The following is a 14,932-nucleotide window of genomic DNA, read 5'->3' as shown; positions in this document are numbered from 1 at the left end:
ACAAACCATCAGCAGATTTGGCTTTCAGTACCATCTTTATGCCGATGACACAACTATACACGTCATCCCCTGACCTTACCTCCGCTGTACTACAGAATGCCACTGACTGTCTGTCCGCAGTCTCCAACATCATGTCCGCTCTCTATCTGAAACTCAACCTCTCCAAAACTGAACTTCTTCTGCTCCCACCATCTACTAACCTCCCTAAATCTGACATTTCCCTCTCCGTGGGTGGCACCATAATAACACCCCGGCAGCAGGCGCGCTGTCTGGGTGTTATGTTTGACTCCGATCTCTCCTTCACCTCCCATATACAATCTCTTGCCCGCTCGTGCCGCTTACACCTAAAGAACATCTCTAGAATCCGCCCTTTTCTCACCATGGAAACAACAAAAACCCTCACTGTCGCCCTGATCCACTCCCGCCTGGACTACTGCAACGCTCTATTAATTGGCCTCCCCCTCACTCGACTTTCCCCTCTCCAGTCCTTCCTTAGTGCAGCAGCCAGGTCGTCCTACTGGCTAATCGTTACTCGGACGCGTCCGCTCTTCACCAGTCGTTACACTGGCTGCCCATTCATTACAGGATACAATTCAAAGTACTTGTTCTCACCCATAAAGCTCTCCGCAGTGCGGCCCCCCTTACATCTCCTCCCTCATTTGTCTATCGGCCTAACAGACCACTGCGCTCTGCAAATGACTTTCCACTAACCTCTGCACTAATCCGTACCTCCCACTCCCGACTCCAAGACTTCTCCTGTGCTGCGCCAATCCTCTGGAATGCTCTACCCCAAGATATTAGGACTATCCACAACTTACATAGTTTTTGGGGTGCCGTCAAAACACATCTGTTCAGAGCGGCCTATCACGTTCCTAATCAAAGTCCGTGTGTGTGTGTGTGGCCCATTCACTATCTGAGAATAATCCGCCATCAAACTCCACCGCACCCAATAGCACCACAAATACTGGCTGATGACCACCTCATGCAGCGTTTATCCCCCACTCCGTCAGGATGGCTGCACCATCATTGTAAATAAGCCCCTGTACCTGGTCTCCCCCACCATTGTAGATTGTAATCTCTCACGAGCAGGGGCGGCTTATTTTGCTTTAATTATCGAATTATTTTGAACGTTGTTACTTATAACTGTTGTGTATGAACTACTAAACTGTAAAGCGCTGCAGAATATGTTGGCGCTATATAAATAAAGATTGTTATTATGATCACTTTCTTGCTCATATGTAATAGTGACAGTGTGGCAGAATCTCCTCACATTGCTTTTGTTCTTCCTGTGTTATTGCAGTAAGTGATAATTTGGTGAGAGCTGCTGTCCTGGGTCTGTTTACTGAGTGTGATGCAGCTTTTGCCTCCTGCTTGTGATGGGTTTCTCTCTGTCAGCTGCTGGGTACATACAGGGGCAGAGCTCGGCAGGAGGCGAGGAGTTTGAGAGCTGCTTGGAGGGATCTGATTGGTGGCGTCAGTTTGTAGGTGCACATGAGTCTGACTACCTGTTAGTACAGGAGAACATGAGGGGGACGGCTGGTCGGAGAGATGGTCACAACTGAGCGGCGATGAGACACATTGCGCAGTGAGAGTAGTTCTGCTGACATAACATTTTACATGTCCAAACAAAAGTTGTGGCTGGTACTTTACGTCCTAGGTTGGTCGTATTAAAATCTCCATAAAATGCCTGTGGAGTGGATCACTGCCCCAGTGTCCCCCGGACTCTGACCATTGTGCCCGCTAGTTTGTCATTGGTGGGGGGTCCGGATATTAAGGGTCGTCTTCTCCTTTCCACCAGCGCGATCATTCCGCTCCAATGCATCTAAAATATAGAATGAAGCAAATAATCGCAAATAAAAAATCTGCTGATGTTTTCTGTCCGCAGCTCCCGTGCAGACGTATGTGTCTTCATAGTAGCAGACTGCAAACACACGGTGCAGTTATCTGTCCTACTGAATGTGGGTGGCGGGCGGATCGTACGGAGGGATCGGATGGAGCTTGTGGTTATCAAGGCTCACGGGAGATTTAATCAAGATGTTCTCTTGCAAAGTTGCATACTTTTTATTTGTATTTGTTTGATGCATTTCAATCGCTAAATTATTGATTGTGAATTTGGAGACTGTAGAACAAGTTGCAAATTTGTATACAAATGAAACCTCATAATTTGCAACTTTTTTTTCTTTCTAAAAGTGGTCTACTACATTCACTTAGGTTAATAATGGATATATATATATATATATATATATATATATATATATATATATATATATATATATATATATATATAGCAGCAGAGAAACCCTTTATCGCTACAAGACTTGGATGGATCATTACAAAAAGCTCCCAGCATTGTGTTTTACAACCAATGTTTGTATAAATCTTTTTGCGATCTGACCTGCAGCTCCAATCTCCACCATCAAATTCTCCTGTTAAACAGTACAACAGCGCCCCCTGGTGGTGACATAGGTGAACTGTAGCTTGGTAAAAACTTTTTTTTAATAAAGTTCTAGAACTATGAGCTTTCTGTGTCCCAGTGGTCATTGTTGTTTGCTGATGTTTCCATCTTTTGATGTCTTTTTTTTTTATGCTGTTTTTCTCTTTGTAGTTCCAAGTCTGCCCGAAGAGCCAGTGTGTTTCTACGCCGGGCCATCGCACCAACCTCTTCCAGAGAGACCCGCAGACTGTTCTTATTACTGATTTCTTCGGCAGCGTGAGGAAAGTGGAGCTCACCGAGAAAACCGTAACGCTCCAGCCCCATCCGGAGGCCGCGAAGCCGAGGTACGCCTGCATCCCATTTCACTAACAGGGTCTGTCATGTTAACGGTGGGTTCTGGTATATTTAGGCATTTTTTCTTCATAGGCCGCTCTATTCTTGCCGTGAAATAATTTTATACTTTGCAATTTTATTCCTTGTTGAAAATCTGCATTAAAATCAGCAGGTGGATTTAGATGCAGATTTGCTGCAAAATCCTAAGTGGAGAAAGTTTGCAGTCTAAAATATTAGACTGAGGATGTCCAATAATCTGCGGCAAAATATGCGCCATGTGGTGGGGATTGCATGAGCATAAAAAAAATCACACCAAGTAGTTTGTACCCTAGAAATAGGAATTGAGGCTCCAGAACACAGAAGTGATGTACAGTCAGATTCATGAACAACGGGATCAGTGAAAATCCAAGTATTTATACATAGATGTAAACGGCGATGTGCGGCGGTCATTACCGAATATGGGGGAGAAAGAGACGCTGGACTTCACCATCAGTTACATTGGTTCTGTGCGCCCTCTTGTGGTGGATTACTGTATTGCATTTACCAAAGAAAGGTGAGATGATAAATTCTCAATAGCAGCATGAATGGATCCATATAGAAAGGAATTAAGATATTTGACTTTGCATCTCACAAAAGGGTATTTTGCAAATTACAGGGAGCATTTTATGTTAAAATCATGTATTTTGGCCCAGATTCAACTTGGATTTGCAAAATCTTAATAGAAATAAGTTTGCAACTTGTTGCCTCTGCATTTAAGGCTTGTCTGTATGGGTCATATCCATAGTGAACCTGCCGTGGCTTAATGTACCTTTTATTGGGGCAGATTTCCCTGCATAAATCCACATTGTGAGGTGTCTGCACTGCAGGGTCATCTACACTGGAGTTTACCTGCAGCTTGTGAATGAGATTTCATCTCTGGTGGCGCTATAACATATACAACGGGTTTACCTGCCAGAGGTAACGTTAGAGGCGCCCGCAGGGTCTCATCACACCTGGAAACCTGCCGATCATCCTCAGAGGAAAGCTGCGCTGCGAAGGTCGTCAGGATTCAGACTGTATGGATCACATCTGACATTGTGCATTCATTATAAGCATTTGCTTGCAGAAGGTTTAATCTTGTGAAAGACTAGAAGACACTGAGCTGCAGGAAAAAATAGACTCTGGGATTTCCATGTTATGAAGAGATGGTTCAGCTTGTATATGCTCTCACTTTGACAGATGGGGGTCCAACTTCTGAGCCCCCCAATGATTGCGCATGAAGAGGGCACAATGCTCATGTAGCGCGGTGTCTTTTAAGTTTTCTTCTAGCAGCGCCACCATTGTGACCTGGCAATACAAGGCTCTGCAGCCGGTCGTCACTTTTTACTGGGACCAGTTTAACCATTTAGATGCTGACGTGACGCTGTGACGAGCCCTCGCACCCATTTGATCACCCATAGCGCAATCCCCTCCATTGTTATGGGTGCCAGTGGATTACTATGGCTGTCAGGGTCTGATGGCCCCCCATGACTGCCATGTTTGTGTTTCTATATAGTCCAGCGAGTGGCTCGGCTTCCTGATGGACCATACGTCTCACTGCAAGCCGATAAATGAGAACGACACGACTCTCAGACCATGATGGGGGGATAGTCTTGTTAGAAAGTGATTTTCTTGTACATAAGTAGCAAAACATAAAAAATTACAGAATCTAGGTAATGCCTGAATAGCCTAAAACCTGAAAAAAGACTCCAGAATTTTACTTTTTTTTTATTATTTTATTTCTACCCACGAAAAGTTCAAGTTTAGTAATAAATTATACGTACTTCAAAATGCTGCCACTGACAAATATAACCCGTCCAGTAAAAAAAAAAAAAATAATAATAATAATAATTGCATAAGGCCACGTGTGCGTAGACAATGAAACAACCAACCTCCTGGAATGTGAGGATGGAAGATAAAAAAAAAAAAACCACGTCAGACTTTAATAAGGAGTCAAAAATAAACCCATTGCGCCTCTAAGACAGAAGTCAGACTGCACAAGTGCTGTCGGTTTTCTCCATGGACACAATCTGCAGCCGTCCATCATTTTATGCTGACGACACCCAATTATAGACTTCTGCTCCTGATATCACACCGACCTTTTTAGAAAACACCAGTGATTGTCTTACCGCTGTCTCTAACATCATGTCCTCCCTCTATCTGAAACTAAACCTGTCAAAAACTGAACTCCTCGTGTTCTCTCCCTCTACTAACCTACCTTTGCCTGACATTGCCATCTCCGTGTGCGGTTCCACCATTACTCCAAAGCAACATGCCCGCTGCCTTGGGGTCATCCTTGATTCTGACCTTTCATTCACCCCCCACATCCGATCACTGGCTCGCTCTTCTTACCTGCATCTCAAAAACATTTCTAGAATTCACCCTTTTCTTACTTTCGACTCTGCAAAAACTCTGACTGTTTCACTTATTCATTCTCGTCTGGACTATTGTAACTCTCTACTAATCGGCCTCCCTCTTACCAAACTCTCCCCGCTCCAATCTGTCCTGAATGCTGCAGCCAGGATCATATTCCTCACCAACCGTTACACCGATGCCTCTACCCTGTGCCTGTCATTACACTGGCTACCCATCCACTCCAGAATCCAGTACAAAACTACTACCCTCATCCACAAAGCACTCCATGGCTCAGCACCACCCTACATCTCCTCTCTGGTATCAGTCTACCACCCTACCCGTGCCCTCCGCTCCGCTGATGACCTCAGGTTAGCATCCTCAATAATCAGAACCTCCCACTCCCATCTCCAAGACTTTACACGTGCTGCGCCGATTCTTTGGAATGCACTACCTAGGTTAATACGATTAATCCCCAATCCCCACAGTTTTAAGCGTGCCCTAAAAACTCATTTGTTCAGACTGGCCTACCGCCTCAATGTATTAACCTAACGATCCCTGTGTGGCCTATTTATAATAAAAAAAAAAAAGGTTCCTCGCATCATGTTCTCATTCACTTTATGCAGTATTAGCCCTCTGTGTCTGTACTGCTACATACTTAGGCAGGTAACTGGTTCATGCAGCTTTACATGAACACCTGAGCCTTACACTATGGCCGGTCCGAATAACTAAAGCAATTGTTACCATCCACCTCTCGTGTCTCCCCTTTTCCTCATAGTCTGTAACTTGCGAGCAGCAGGGCCCTCACTCCTCCTGGTATCTGTTTTGAACTGTATTTCTGTTATGCTGTAATGTCTATTGTCTGTACAAGTCCCCTCTATAATTTGTAAAGCGCTGCGGAATATGTTGGCGCTATATAAATAAAAATTATTATTATTATTTATCCGTACCAGTCTGTCACTGTAAATTTACTTACTGTTAACGATATCTATAACCCTGTATGTAACCCCTTTTCACAAGTACAGCACCATGGAATTACTGGTGCTATATAAATAATAATAATTTATCCTGTGATGCACTGAATATCGGGGAGATCGAGACATTTCCCATCATTGTTACTGTGCGCCCTCTGGTGGTGCATTACAGTCTTGCACGTACCAGTGAGCCCACTAGTGGGGCAGTGCAGGCTGCCGGCACAGGACGACACTAGTGTTTTGAGTCTTTTCCACCAATCCAGTGCTGAACGCCTTACACCACAGTCATATTTATTCAAATTTTAAGAATATTATAGTCATAGTTTCCCTCTTTCCATCTATTTTTATCTGTAAACATTTTGTTTAGTTTCAGGAGAAAAAAAAAATAAAGTTGTGCAGTTGGGCAAACAGGATCATGGGGTGCATTAAAAGAGGTCTGGATACACATGATGAGAGCATTATACTGCCTCTGTACAAATCCCTAGTTAGACCGCACATGGAGTACTGTGTCCAGTTTTGGGCACCGGTGCTCAGGAAGGATATAATGGAACTAGAGAGAGTACAAAGGAGGGCAACAAAATTAATAAAGGGGATGGGAGAACTACAATACCCAGATAGATTAGCGAAATTAGGATTATTTAGTCTAGAAAAAAGACGACTGAGGGGCGATCTAATAACCATGTATAAGTATATAAGGGGACAATACAAATATCTCGCTGAGGATCTGTTTATACCAAGGAAGGTGACGGGCACAAGGGGGCATTCTTTGCGTCTGGAGGAGAGAAGGTTTTTCCACCAACATAGAAGAGGATTCTTTACTGTTAGGGCAGTGAGAATCTGGAATTGCTTGCCTGAGGAGGTGGTGATGGCGAACTCAGTCGAGGGGTTCAAGAGAGGCCTGGATGTCTTCCTGGAGCAGAACAATATTGTATCATACAATTATTAGGTTCTGTAGAAGGACGTAGATCTGGGGATTTATTTATTATGATGGAATATAGGCTGAACTGGATGGACAAATGTCTTTTTTCGGCCTTACTAACTATGTTACTATGTTATGTTACTATGTTATTATTCTGATTTTATGTAAGTATGTTAGAGATGTTGCACTTCCATAAGATTTGGCGCCCTGTACGCCCCTCCGCCATGTTACACCACTGACGACCGCACAACCTTCCACTAAAAAACGTGTGAACCATATAAATCCGATTATACATCCTGCCGTACAGTCTAAGGCTGCCATCACACTATCAGTATTCGGTCAGTATTTTACATCAGTATTTGTAGCCAAAACCAGGAGTGGAATAAATAGAGGAAAAGTATAATAGACACATCTGCACCACTTCTGTATTTATCACTCACTCCTGGTTTTGGCTACAAATACTGATGTAAAATACTGACCAAATACTGATAGTGTGACGGCGGCCTAAGGCCGCATTCACACATCTGTTCTACAGGCCCGTGTGTTTCCGTGTTTTATTCTTGGACATATAGGATTTCGTAGATCTGTGCAGATAGCAGTTTTAAAGACTGATCCGTGTGTCCGGTCCGTGAGACGCCCTGTTCTCCTGCATCTGCAGATCGGACTCGGTTCTTCTCTAGTTACACCGTTGTTTGGTCCTGCATTTCTGACTTTGACCTGTAGGGGGCGCACCACTAACACATTATCCGTGTTCTTCCATATTCACACCTTATAGGACTTGTTGGATCGGACCTTAGCAGTTTGTCTTTGTAATTCACCAGATCAGCAGTTAGGTTATCGCCATATTATTATATCATCCTATAGTGACTGCGTCTCTAGTGTCCCCTCTATCCACAGGATACGGCATTAATGTGTGAGGGGTGTGGGCCCTTCACCTGTCCCGGGACTGAGCTCTCCATCCAGCGAGCAGAGCCAGTGGTGTAAGTGCGCAGCAATCTGCAGCGTCCATTGACCCGTGCAGTCAGTTCTGCATGCATCCTCCCCAGGGCTCTACATGCTGCACTTTGCTGACCCCCAGACACCAGACCCTGCTCTTATATAGCTGCCTCTCTCTCTAGTGCCACCTGGTGGTGGTCAGTAAGGCAATGTCCTGGCCATAGAAGACCTTAAGAACTCTACCAGTGACCATGTTTAGGTGGCAAAGGAGGCAACTCTGCGCTTTGGTCCACCAGCGCCACTTTTGTGCATGAGCTGTATCTCCTAGTGCAATGGACACCAGAGGACACCAGAGGTGAGCAGCGTATATAATATTACTACCACCAATTGGGGCTGACCTCATGTGATAGAAGCTGTGGGGGTCGATGTGACCCCCATCTATGACCATTATCTTCCCGATAATCTGTCCTATGTGGAGTTGAGATGGCGGCTGATGGCTACAACGCTGTGAGCTGCCCTCATGTTGGCGACTACAGCTGGAGACTGCTCCATCGACCTCGTAATCCGTGACTACAGATAGCGACAGACGACGACATACGGCTACAGACAACGATATACGGCTACAGACGGCGAGTAACATAGTAACATAGTTAGTAAGGCCGAAAAAAGACATTTGTCCATCCAGTTCAGCCTATATTCCATCATAATAAATCCCCAGATCTACGTCCTTCTACAGAACCTAATAATTGTATGATACAATATTGTTCTGCTCCAGGAAGACATCCAGGCCTCTCTTGAACCCCTCGACTGAGTTCGCCATCACCACCTCCTCAGGCAAGCAATTCCAGATTCTCACTGCCCTAACAGTAAAGAATCCTCTTCTATGTTGGTGGAAAAACCTTCTCTCCTCCAGACGCAAAGAATGCCCCCTTGTGCCCGTCACCTTCCTTGGTATAAACAGATCCTCAGCGAGATATTTGTATTGTCCCCTTATATACTTATACATGGTTATTAGATCGCCCCTCAGTCGTCTTTTTTCTAGACTAAATAATCCTAATTTCGCTAATCTATCTGGGTATTGTAGTTCTCCCATCCCCTTTATTAATTTTGTTGCCCTCCTTTGTACTCTCTCTAGTTCCATTATATCCTTCCTGAGCACCGGTGCCCAAAACTGGACACAGTACTCCATGTGCGGTCTAACTAGGGATTTGTACAGAGGCAGTATAATGCTCTCATCATGTGTATCCAGACCTCTTTTAATGCACCCCATGATCCTGTTTGCCTTGGCAGCTGCTGCCTGGCACTGGCTGCTCCAGGTAAGTTTATCATTAACTAGGATCCCCAAGTCCTTCTCCCTGTCAGATTTACCCAGTGGTTTCCCGTTCAGTGTGTAATGGTGATATTGATTCCCTCTTCCCATGTGTATAACCTTACATTTATCATTGTTAAACCTCATCTGCCACCTTTCAGCCCAAGTTTCCAACTTATCCAGATCCATCTGTAGCAGAATACTATCTTCTCTTGTATTAACTGCTTTACATAGTTTTGTATCATCTGCAAATATCGATATTTTACTGTGTAAACCTTCTACCAGATCATTAATGAATATGTTGAAGAGAACAGGTCCCAATACTGACCCCTGCGGTACCCCACTGGTCACAGCGACCCAGTTAGAGACTATACCATTTATAACCACCCTCTGCTTTCTATCACTAAGCCAGTTACTAACCCATTTACACACATTTTCCCCCAGACCAAGCATTCTCATTTTGTGTACCAACCTCTTGTGCGGCACGGTATCAAACGCTTTGGAAAAATCGAGATATACCACGTCCAATGACTCACCGTGGTCCAGCCTATAGCTTACCTCTTCATAAAAACTGATTAGATTGGTTTGACAGGAGCGATTTCTCATAAACCCATGCTGATATGGAGTTAAACAGTTATTCTCATTGAGATAATCCAGAATAACATCCCTCAGAAACCCTTCAAATATTTTACCAACAATAGAGGTTAGACTTACTGGCCTATAATTTCCAGGTTCACTTTTAGAGCCCTTTTTGAATATTGGCACCACATTTGCTATGCGCCAGTCCTGCGGAACAGACCCTGTCGCTATAGAGTCACTAAAAATAAGAAATAATGGTTTATCTATTACATTACTTAGTTCTCTTAGTACTCGTGGGTGTATGCCATCCGGACCCGGAGATTTATCTATTTTAATCTTATTTAGCCGGTTTCGCACCTCTTCTTGGGTTAGATTGGTGACCCTTAATATAGGGTTTTCATTGTTTCTTGGGATTTCACCTAGCATTTCATTTTCCACCGTGAATACCGTGGAGAAGAAGTGTATACAGGGAGCTCCCCCTAGTGGTGACTGCAGACAGGATCTTATCATATCTCTCTGTATACAGGGAGCTCCCCCTAGTGGTGACTGCAGACAGGATCTTATCATGTATCTCTGTACACAGGGAGCTCCCCCTAGTGGTGTCTGCAGACAGGATCTTAACATGTATCTCTGTATACAGGGAGCTCCCCCTAGTGGTGACTGCAGACAGGATCTTATCATGTATCTCTGTATACAGGGAGCTCCCCCTAGTGGTGACTGCAGACAGGATCTTATCATGTATCTCTGTATATAGGGATCTCCCCCTAGTGGTGACTGCAGACAGTATCTTATCATGTATATCTGTATACAGGGAGCTCCCCCTAGTGGTGACTGCAGGCAGGATCTTATCATGTATCTCTGTATACAGGGAGCTCCCCCTAGTGGTGGCTGCAGACAGGATCTTATCATGTATATCTGTATACAGGGAGCTCCCCCTAGTGGTGGCTGCAGACAGGATCTTATCATGTATCTCTGTATATAGGGATCTCCCCCTAGTGGTGACTGCAGACAGTATCTTATCATGTATCTCTGTATACAGGGAGCTCCCCCTAGTGGTGACTGCAGACAGTATCTTATCATGTATCTCTGTATACAGGGAGCTCCCCCTAGTGGTGACTGCAGACAGGATCTTATCATGTATCTCTGTATACAGGGAGCTCCCCCTAGTGGTGTCTGCAGACAGGATCTTATCATGTATATCTGTATACAGGGAGCTCCCCCTAGTGGTGACTGCAGACAGTATCTTATCATGTATCTCTGTATACAGGGAGCTCCCCCTAGTGGTGACTGCAGACAGGATCTTATCATGTATCTCTGTGTACAGGGAGCTCCCCCTAGTGGTGACTGCAGACAGGATCTTATCATGTATCTCTGTATACAGGGAGCTCCCCCTAGTGGTGTCTGCAGACAGGATCTTATCATGTATCTCTGTATACAGGGAGCTCCCCCTAGTTGTGGCTGCAGACAGGATCTTATCATGTATATCTGTATACAGGGAGCTCCCCCTAGTTGTGGCTGCAGACAGGATCTTATCATGTATCTCTGTATACAGGGATCTCCCCCTAGTGGTGGCTGCAGACAGGATCTTATCATGTATCTCTGTACACAGGGAGCTCCCCCTAGTGGTGTCTGCAGACAGGATCTTAACATGTATCTCTGTATACAGGGAGCTCCCCCTAGTGGTGGCTGCAGACAGGATCTTATCATATATCTCTGTATACAGGGAGCTCCCCCTAGTGGTGACTGCAGACAGGATCTTATCATGTATCTCTGTATACAGGGAGCTCCCCCTAGTGGTGACTGCAGACAGGATCTTATCATGTATCTCTGTATATAGGGATCTCCCCCTAGTGGTGACTGCAGACAGTATCTTATCATGTATATCTGTATACAGGGAGCTCCCCCTAGTGGTGGCTGCAGACAGGATCTTATCATGTATATCTGTATACAGGGAGCTCCCCCTAGTGGTGGCTGCAGACAGGATCTTATCATGTATCTCTGTATATAGGGATCTCCCCCTAGTGGTGACTGCAGACAGGTTCTTATCATGTATCTCTGTATACAGGGAGCTCCCCCTAGTGGTGGCTGCAGACAGGATCTTATCATGTATATCTGTATACAGGGAGCTCCCCCTAGTGGTGGCTGCAGACAGGATCTTATCATGTATCTCTGTATATAGGGATCTCCCCCTAGTGGTGACTGCAGACAGTATCTTATCATGTATATCTGTATACAGGGAGCTCCCCCTAGTGGTGACTGCAGACAGTATCTTATCATGTATCTCTGTATACAGGGAGCTCCCCCTAGTGGTGACTGCAGACAGGATCTTATCATGTATCTCTGTATACAGGGAGCTCCCCCTAGTGGTGTCTGCAGACAGGATCTTATCATGTATCTCTGTATACAGGGAGCTCCCCCTAGTTGTGGCTGCAGACAGGATCTTATCATGTATATCTGTATACAGGGAGCTCCCCCTAGTGGTGACTGCAGACAGGATCTTATCATGTATCTCTGTATACAGGGATCTCCCCCTAGTGGTGGCTGCAGACAGGATCTTATCATGTATCTCTGTACACAGGGAGCTCCCCCTAGTGGTGACTGCAGATTGTTATTTAAAACATAAATGATTTCTTGCTTCAATGTAACCACAGCCCAATCTTCCCCCACATTTTCCTGACCCTCATCAATCTGTAGACTCTAAATATTGAGTTCCAGAATAGAGATGGGCCGAGCACATTCAGATATGAAGGATTAGCAGCTGATGAAAATTACATAGTAACATAGTTAGTAAGGCCGAAAAAAGACATTTGTCCATCCAGTTCAGCCTATATTCCATCATAATAAATACCCAGATCTACGTCCTTCTACAGAACCTAATAATTGTATGATACAATATTGTTCTGCTCCAGGAAGACATCCAGGCTTCTCTTGAACCCCTCGACTGAGTTCGCCATCACCACCTCCTCAGGCAAGCAATTCCAGATTCTCACTGCCCTAACAGTAAAGAATCCTCTTCTATGTTGGTGGAAAAACCTTCTCTCCTCCAGACGCAAAGAATGCCCCCTTGTGCCCGTCACCTTCCTTGGTATAAACAGATCCTCAGCGAGATATTTGTATTGTCCCCTTATATACTTATACATGGTTATTAGATCGCCCCTCAGTCGTCTTTTTACTAGACTAAATAATCCTAATTTCGCTAATCTATCTGGGTATTGTAGTTCTCCCATCCCCTTTATTAATTTTGTTGCCCTCCTTTGTACTCTCTCTGTAGAATATGATTACTGGCGCAGATGAAATCCGTCTCTGCGATACAATATTTGCTTTGTTGGACTGGATATGAATCCACTGGGAATGTGAAGTGCGGACATGTCTGCAGTGCTGAGACCATTCTCCCGCATCTATAAACCCATTCTGATCACTCGAGAAGCTTTATGCCCTCAGATTGTCGCAAATACATCTCGCTTTTCTCTAAGAAGAAACCAGGAGCAGAACCAGGAGCAGTGCTCAGCTCTGCAGCGAGTGAACTCAAGTGGCCGAATATGTTTCATGACAGCGGGAGGTTCAAGTACAAGAGCAGCGAGGAGGCTGCTCGGCAGAAATGTCGCTTTCTGCAGCTTTTATAGCGACCAAACATTTTATCCTCCAGAATAAAACATCGTCAATATCGAATACTAGTCTGCACCCGGCCTCAAACAGATGTGCACAACCCCTGTACGAAGGAATATAGAAAATGTGAGAACAAGTAAAGAAAGTACACAAACTATACAACAGGAAAGACCCATCCAAACCAGAACCGCAGATCCTGAACAGAAAAGAATAAATCTGTATTAAGATGTAGAAAAGCAACACTGACATGAAAAGACTCAGTAGTGTGTACAACAGCTCGCCCAGGTCCAATATAAAATGGACCACAGGGCGTTCTACACTCCTCAAAATCAATGGTCCTACATTCCGGATAAATCCATATGTAAAATAAGAAAAATACCAGAAGTAAAAAAAAACTGAAAACAGTAAAATTACATGTAGAAAAAAAACAGTGTTGTATGACTAGACAGGTACAGAGGCGGACCGATGGCGAATTTCAGCAGAAAATTAGATAGGACGCCAAGTAGATGACATAAATGCATATAATGCGTCTGGAAGGGCACGGAACTGAAACCATAAGCGTTTCGCCACCAGCAGTGGCTTCATCAGGGGCAATCTAAGCCCTGGATGTGTTTTATGGCAGTAGCATACAAGTTAGTAATGACTGATCTTCAAGGAAAATGGAGAAAAGATAAAGAAATAACAAGCGATTTGCGTAAGTTCCTCTGACCACCAACAAAACAAAGCTCACCATATGTCCAACATCCACCGATATGTGTTGTCCCAGTAGAATCCAAAAAGATATGATACCCACTATAAGCGAAGGCACCAGAATGTATTGCACGCTCCTGCGCTGAAGCTTTGCCCTTCTTATATAGAAACCACTGTGCACATACTAGTTGCAAAAGCGAATACTCATACACCGCAATGCCCGCTCACAACACGACCGGACGACTAGATTCTGCACAGCAGTGTCTGCAAACAGATACTGAAAGTCAGCAACAAGAAATAACGTGAACAATAATGAGCACGTGTTTGAAAAAGAGGGAATAAAATCTCTTAATGCATTGATCTATTAAAAACTGATACATGGTCTATACATATAGAATGTGGAATGTTACAGGCAGCTCACACCATTTAGTAGTGTGATCTAGGAGAGCAGAGTGAGGGGCCTGGAGCACTCGGAAGAAGCCGGGTGCTGCTGGGAACGTAGATCTAGCCCATAACATGAGGACGGCACTGGTTATGTGTCACTGTATGTTCGTAGGGAAAATGGAGAGGAAATAAGACAAAAGTACAATAAAGAATCCTCCTGCTTACTATAGATACGCCGATACTGTACTGTGTAAGAATAATGCAAGTGTGGGGATAACCCTACAAAATGGTCGTGCAGATGTAATTATTAGAGATGTGCGAACCCAAACGTAAAACTTTAGGGTTCATGCCGGACAGTGCGTTAGAGAGACACCCGAACTTCAGGTTGGGTACCAGAA

General features: G+C 44.5%; 1 protein-coding gene across 2 annotated transcripts in view; it reads left to right on the top strand.

Annotated features, from left to right (window-relative positions):
* PIGK (phosphatidylinositol glycan anchor biosynthesis class K) overlaps nucleotides 1–14,932 on the top strand; it is a 123,869-nt gene that overhangs the window by 30,872 nt on the left and 78,065 nt on the right. For both annotated transcript variants that reach the window (XM_069738305.1, XM_069738304.1), the window contains exon 9: nucleotides 2,606–2,778. In XM_069738305.1, the coding sequence (XP_069594406.1) occupies nucleotides 2,606–2,778 (173 nt within the window). The remainder of the gene's footprint in view (nucleotides 1–2,605; nucleotides 2,779–14,932) is intronic.

Source organism: Ranitomeya imitator, chromosome 8, assembly GCF_032444005.1.
Source record: "Ranitomeya imitator isolate aRanImi1 chromosome 8, aRanImi1.pri, whole genome shotgun sequence".
Lineage (NCBI taxonomy): Eukaryota > Metazoa > Chordata > Amphibia > Anura > Dendrobatidae > Ranitomeya > Ranitomeya imitator.
Note: the sequence above shows the minus strand (reverse complement) of the source record. Positions and strands in the feature narration are given on the sequence as shown.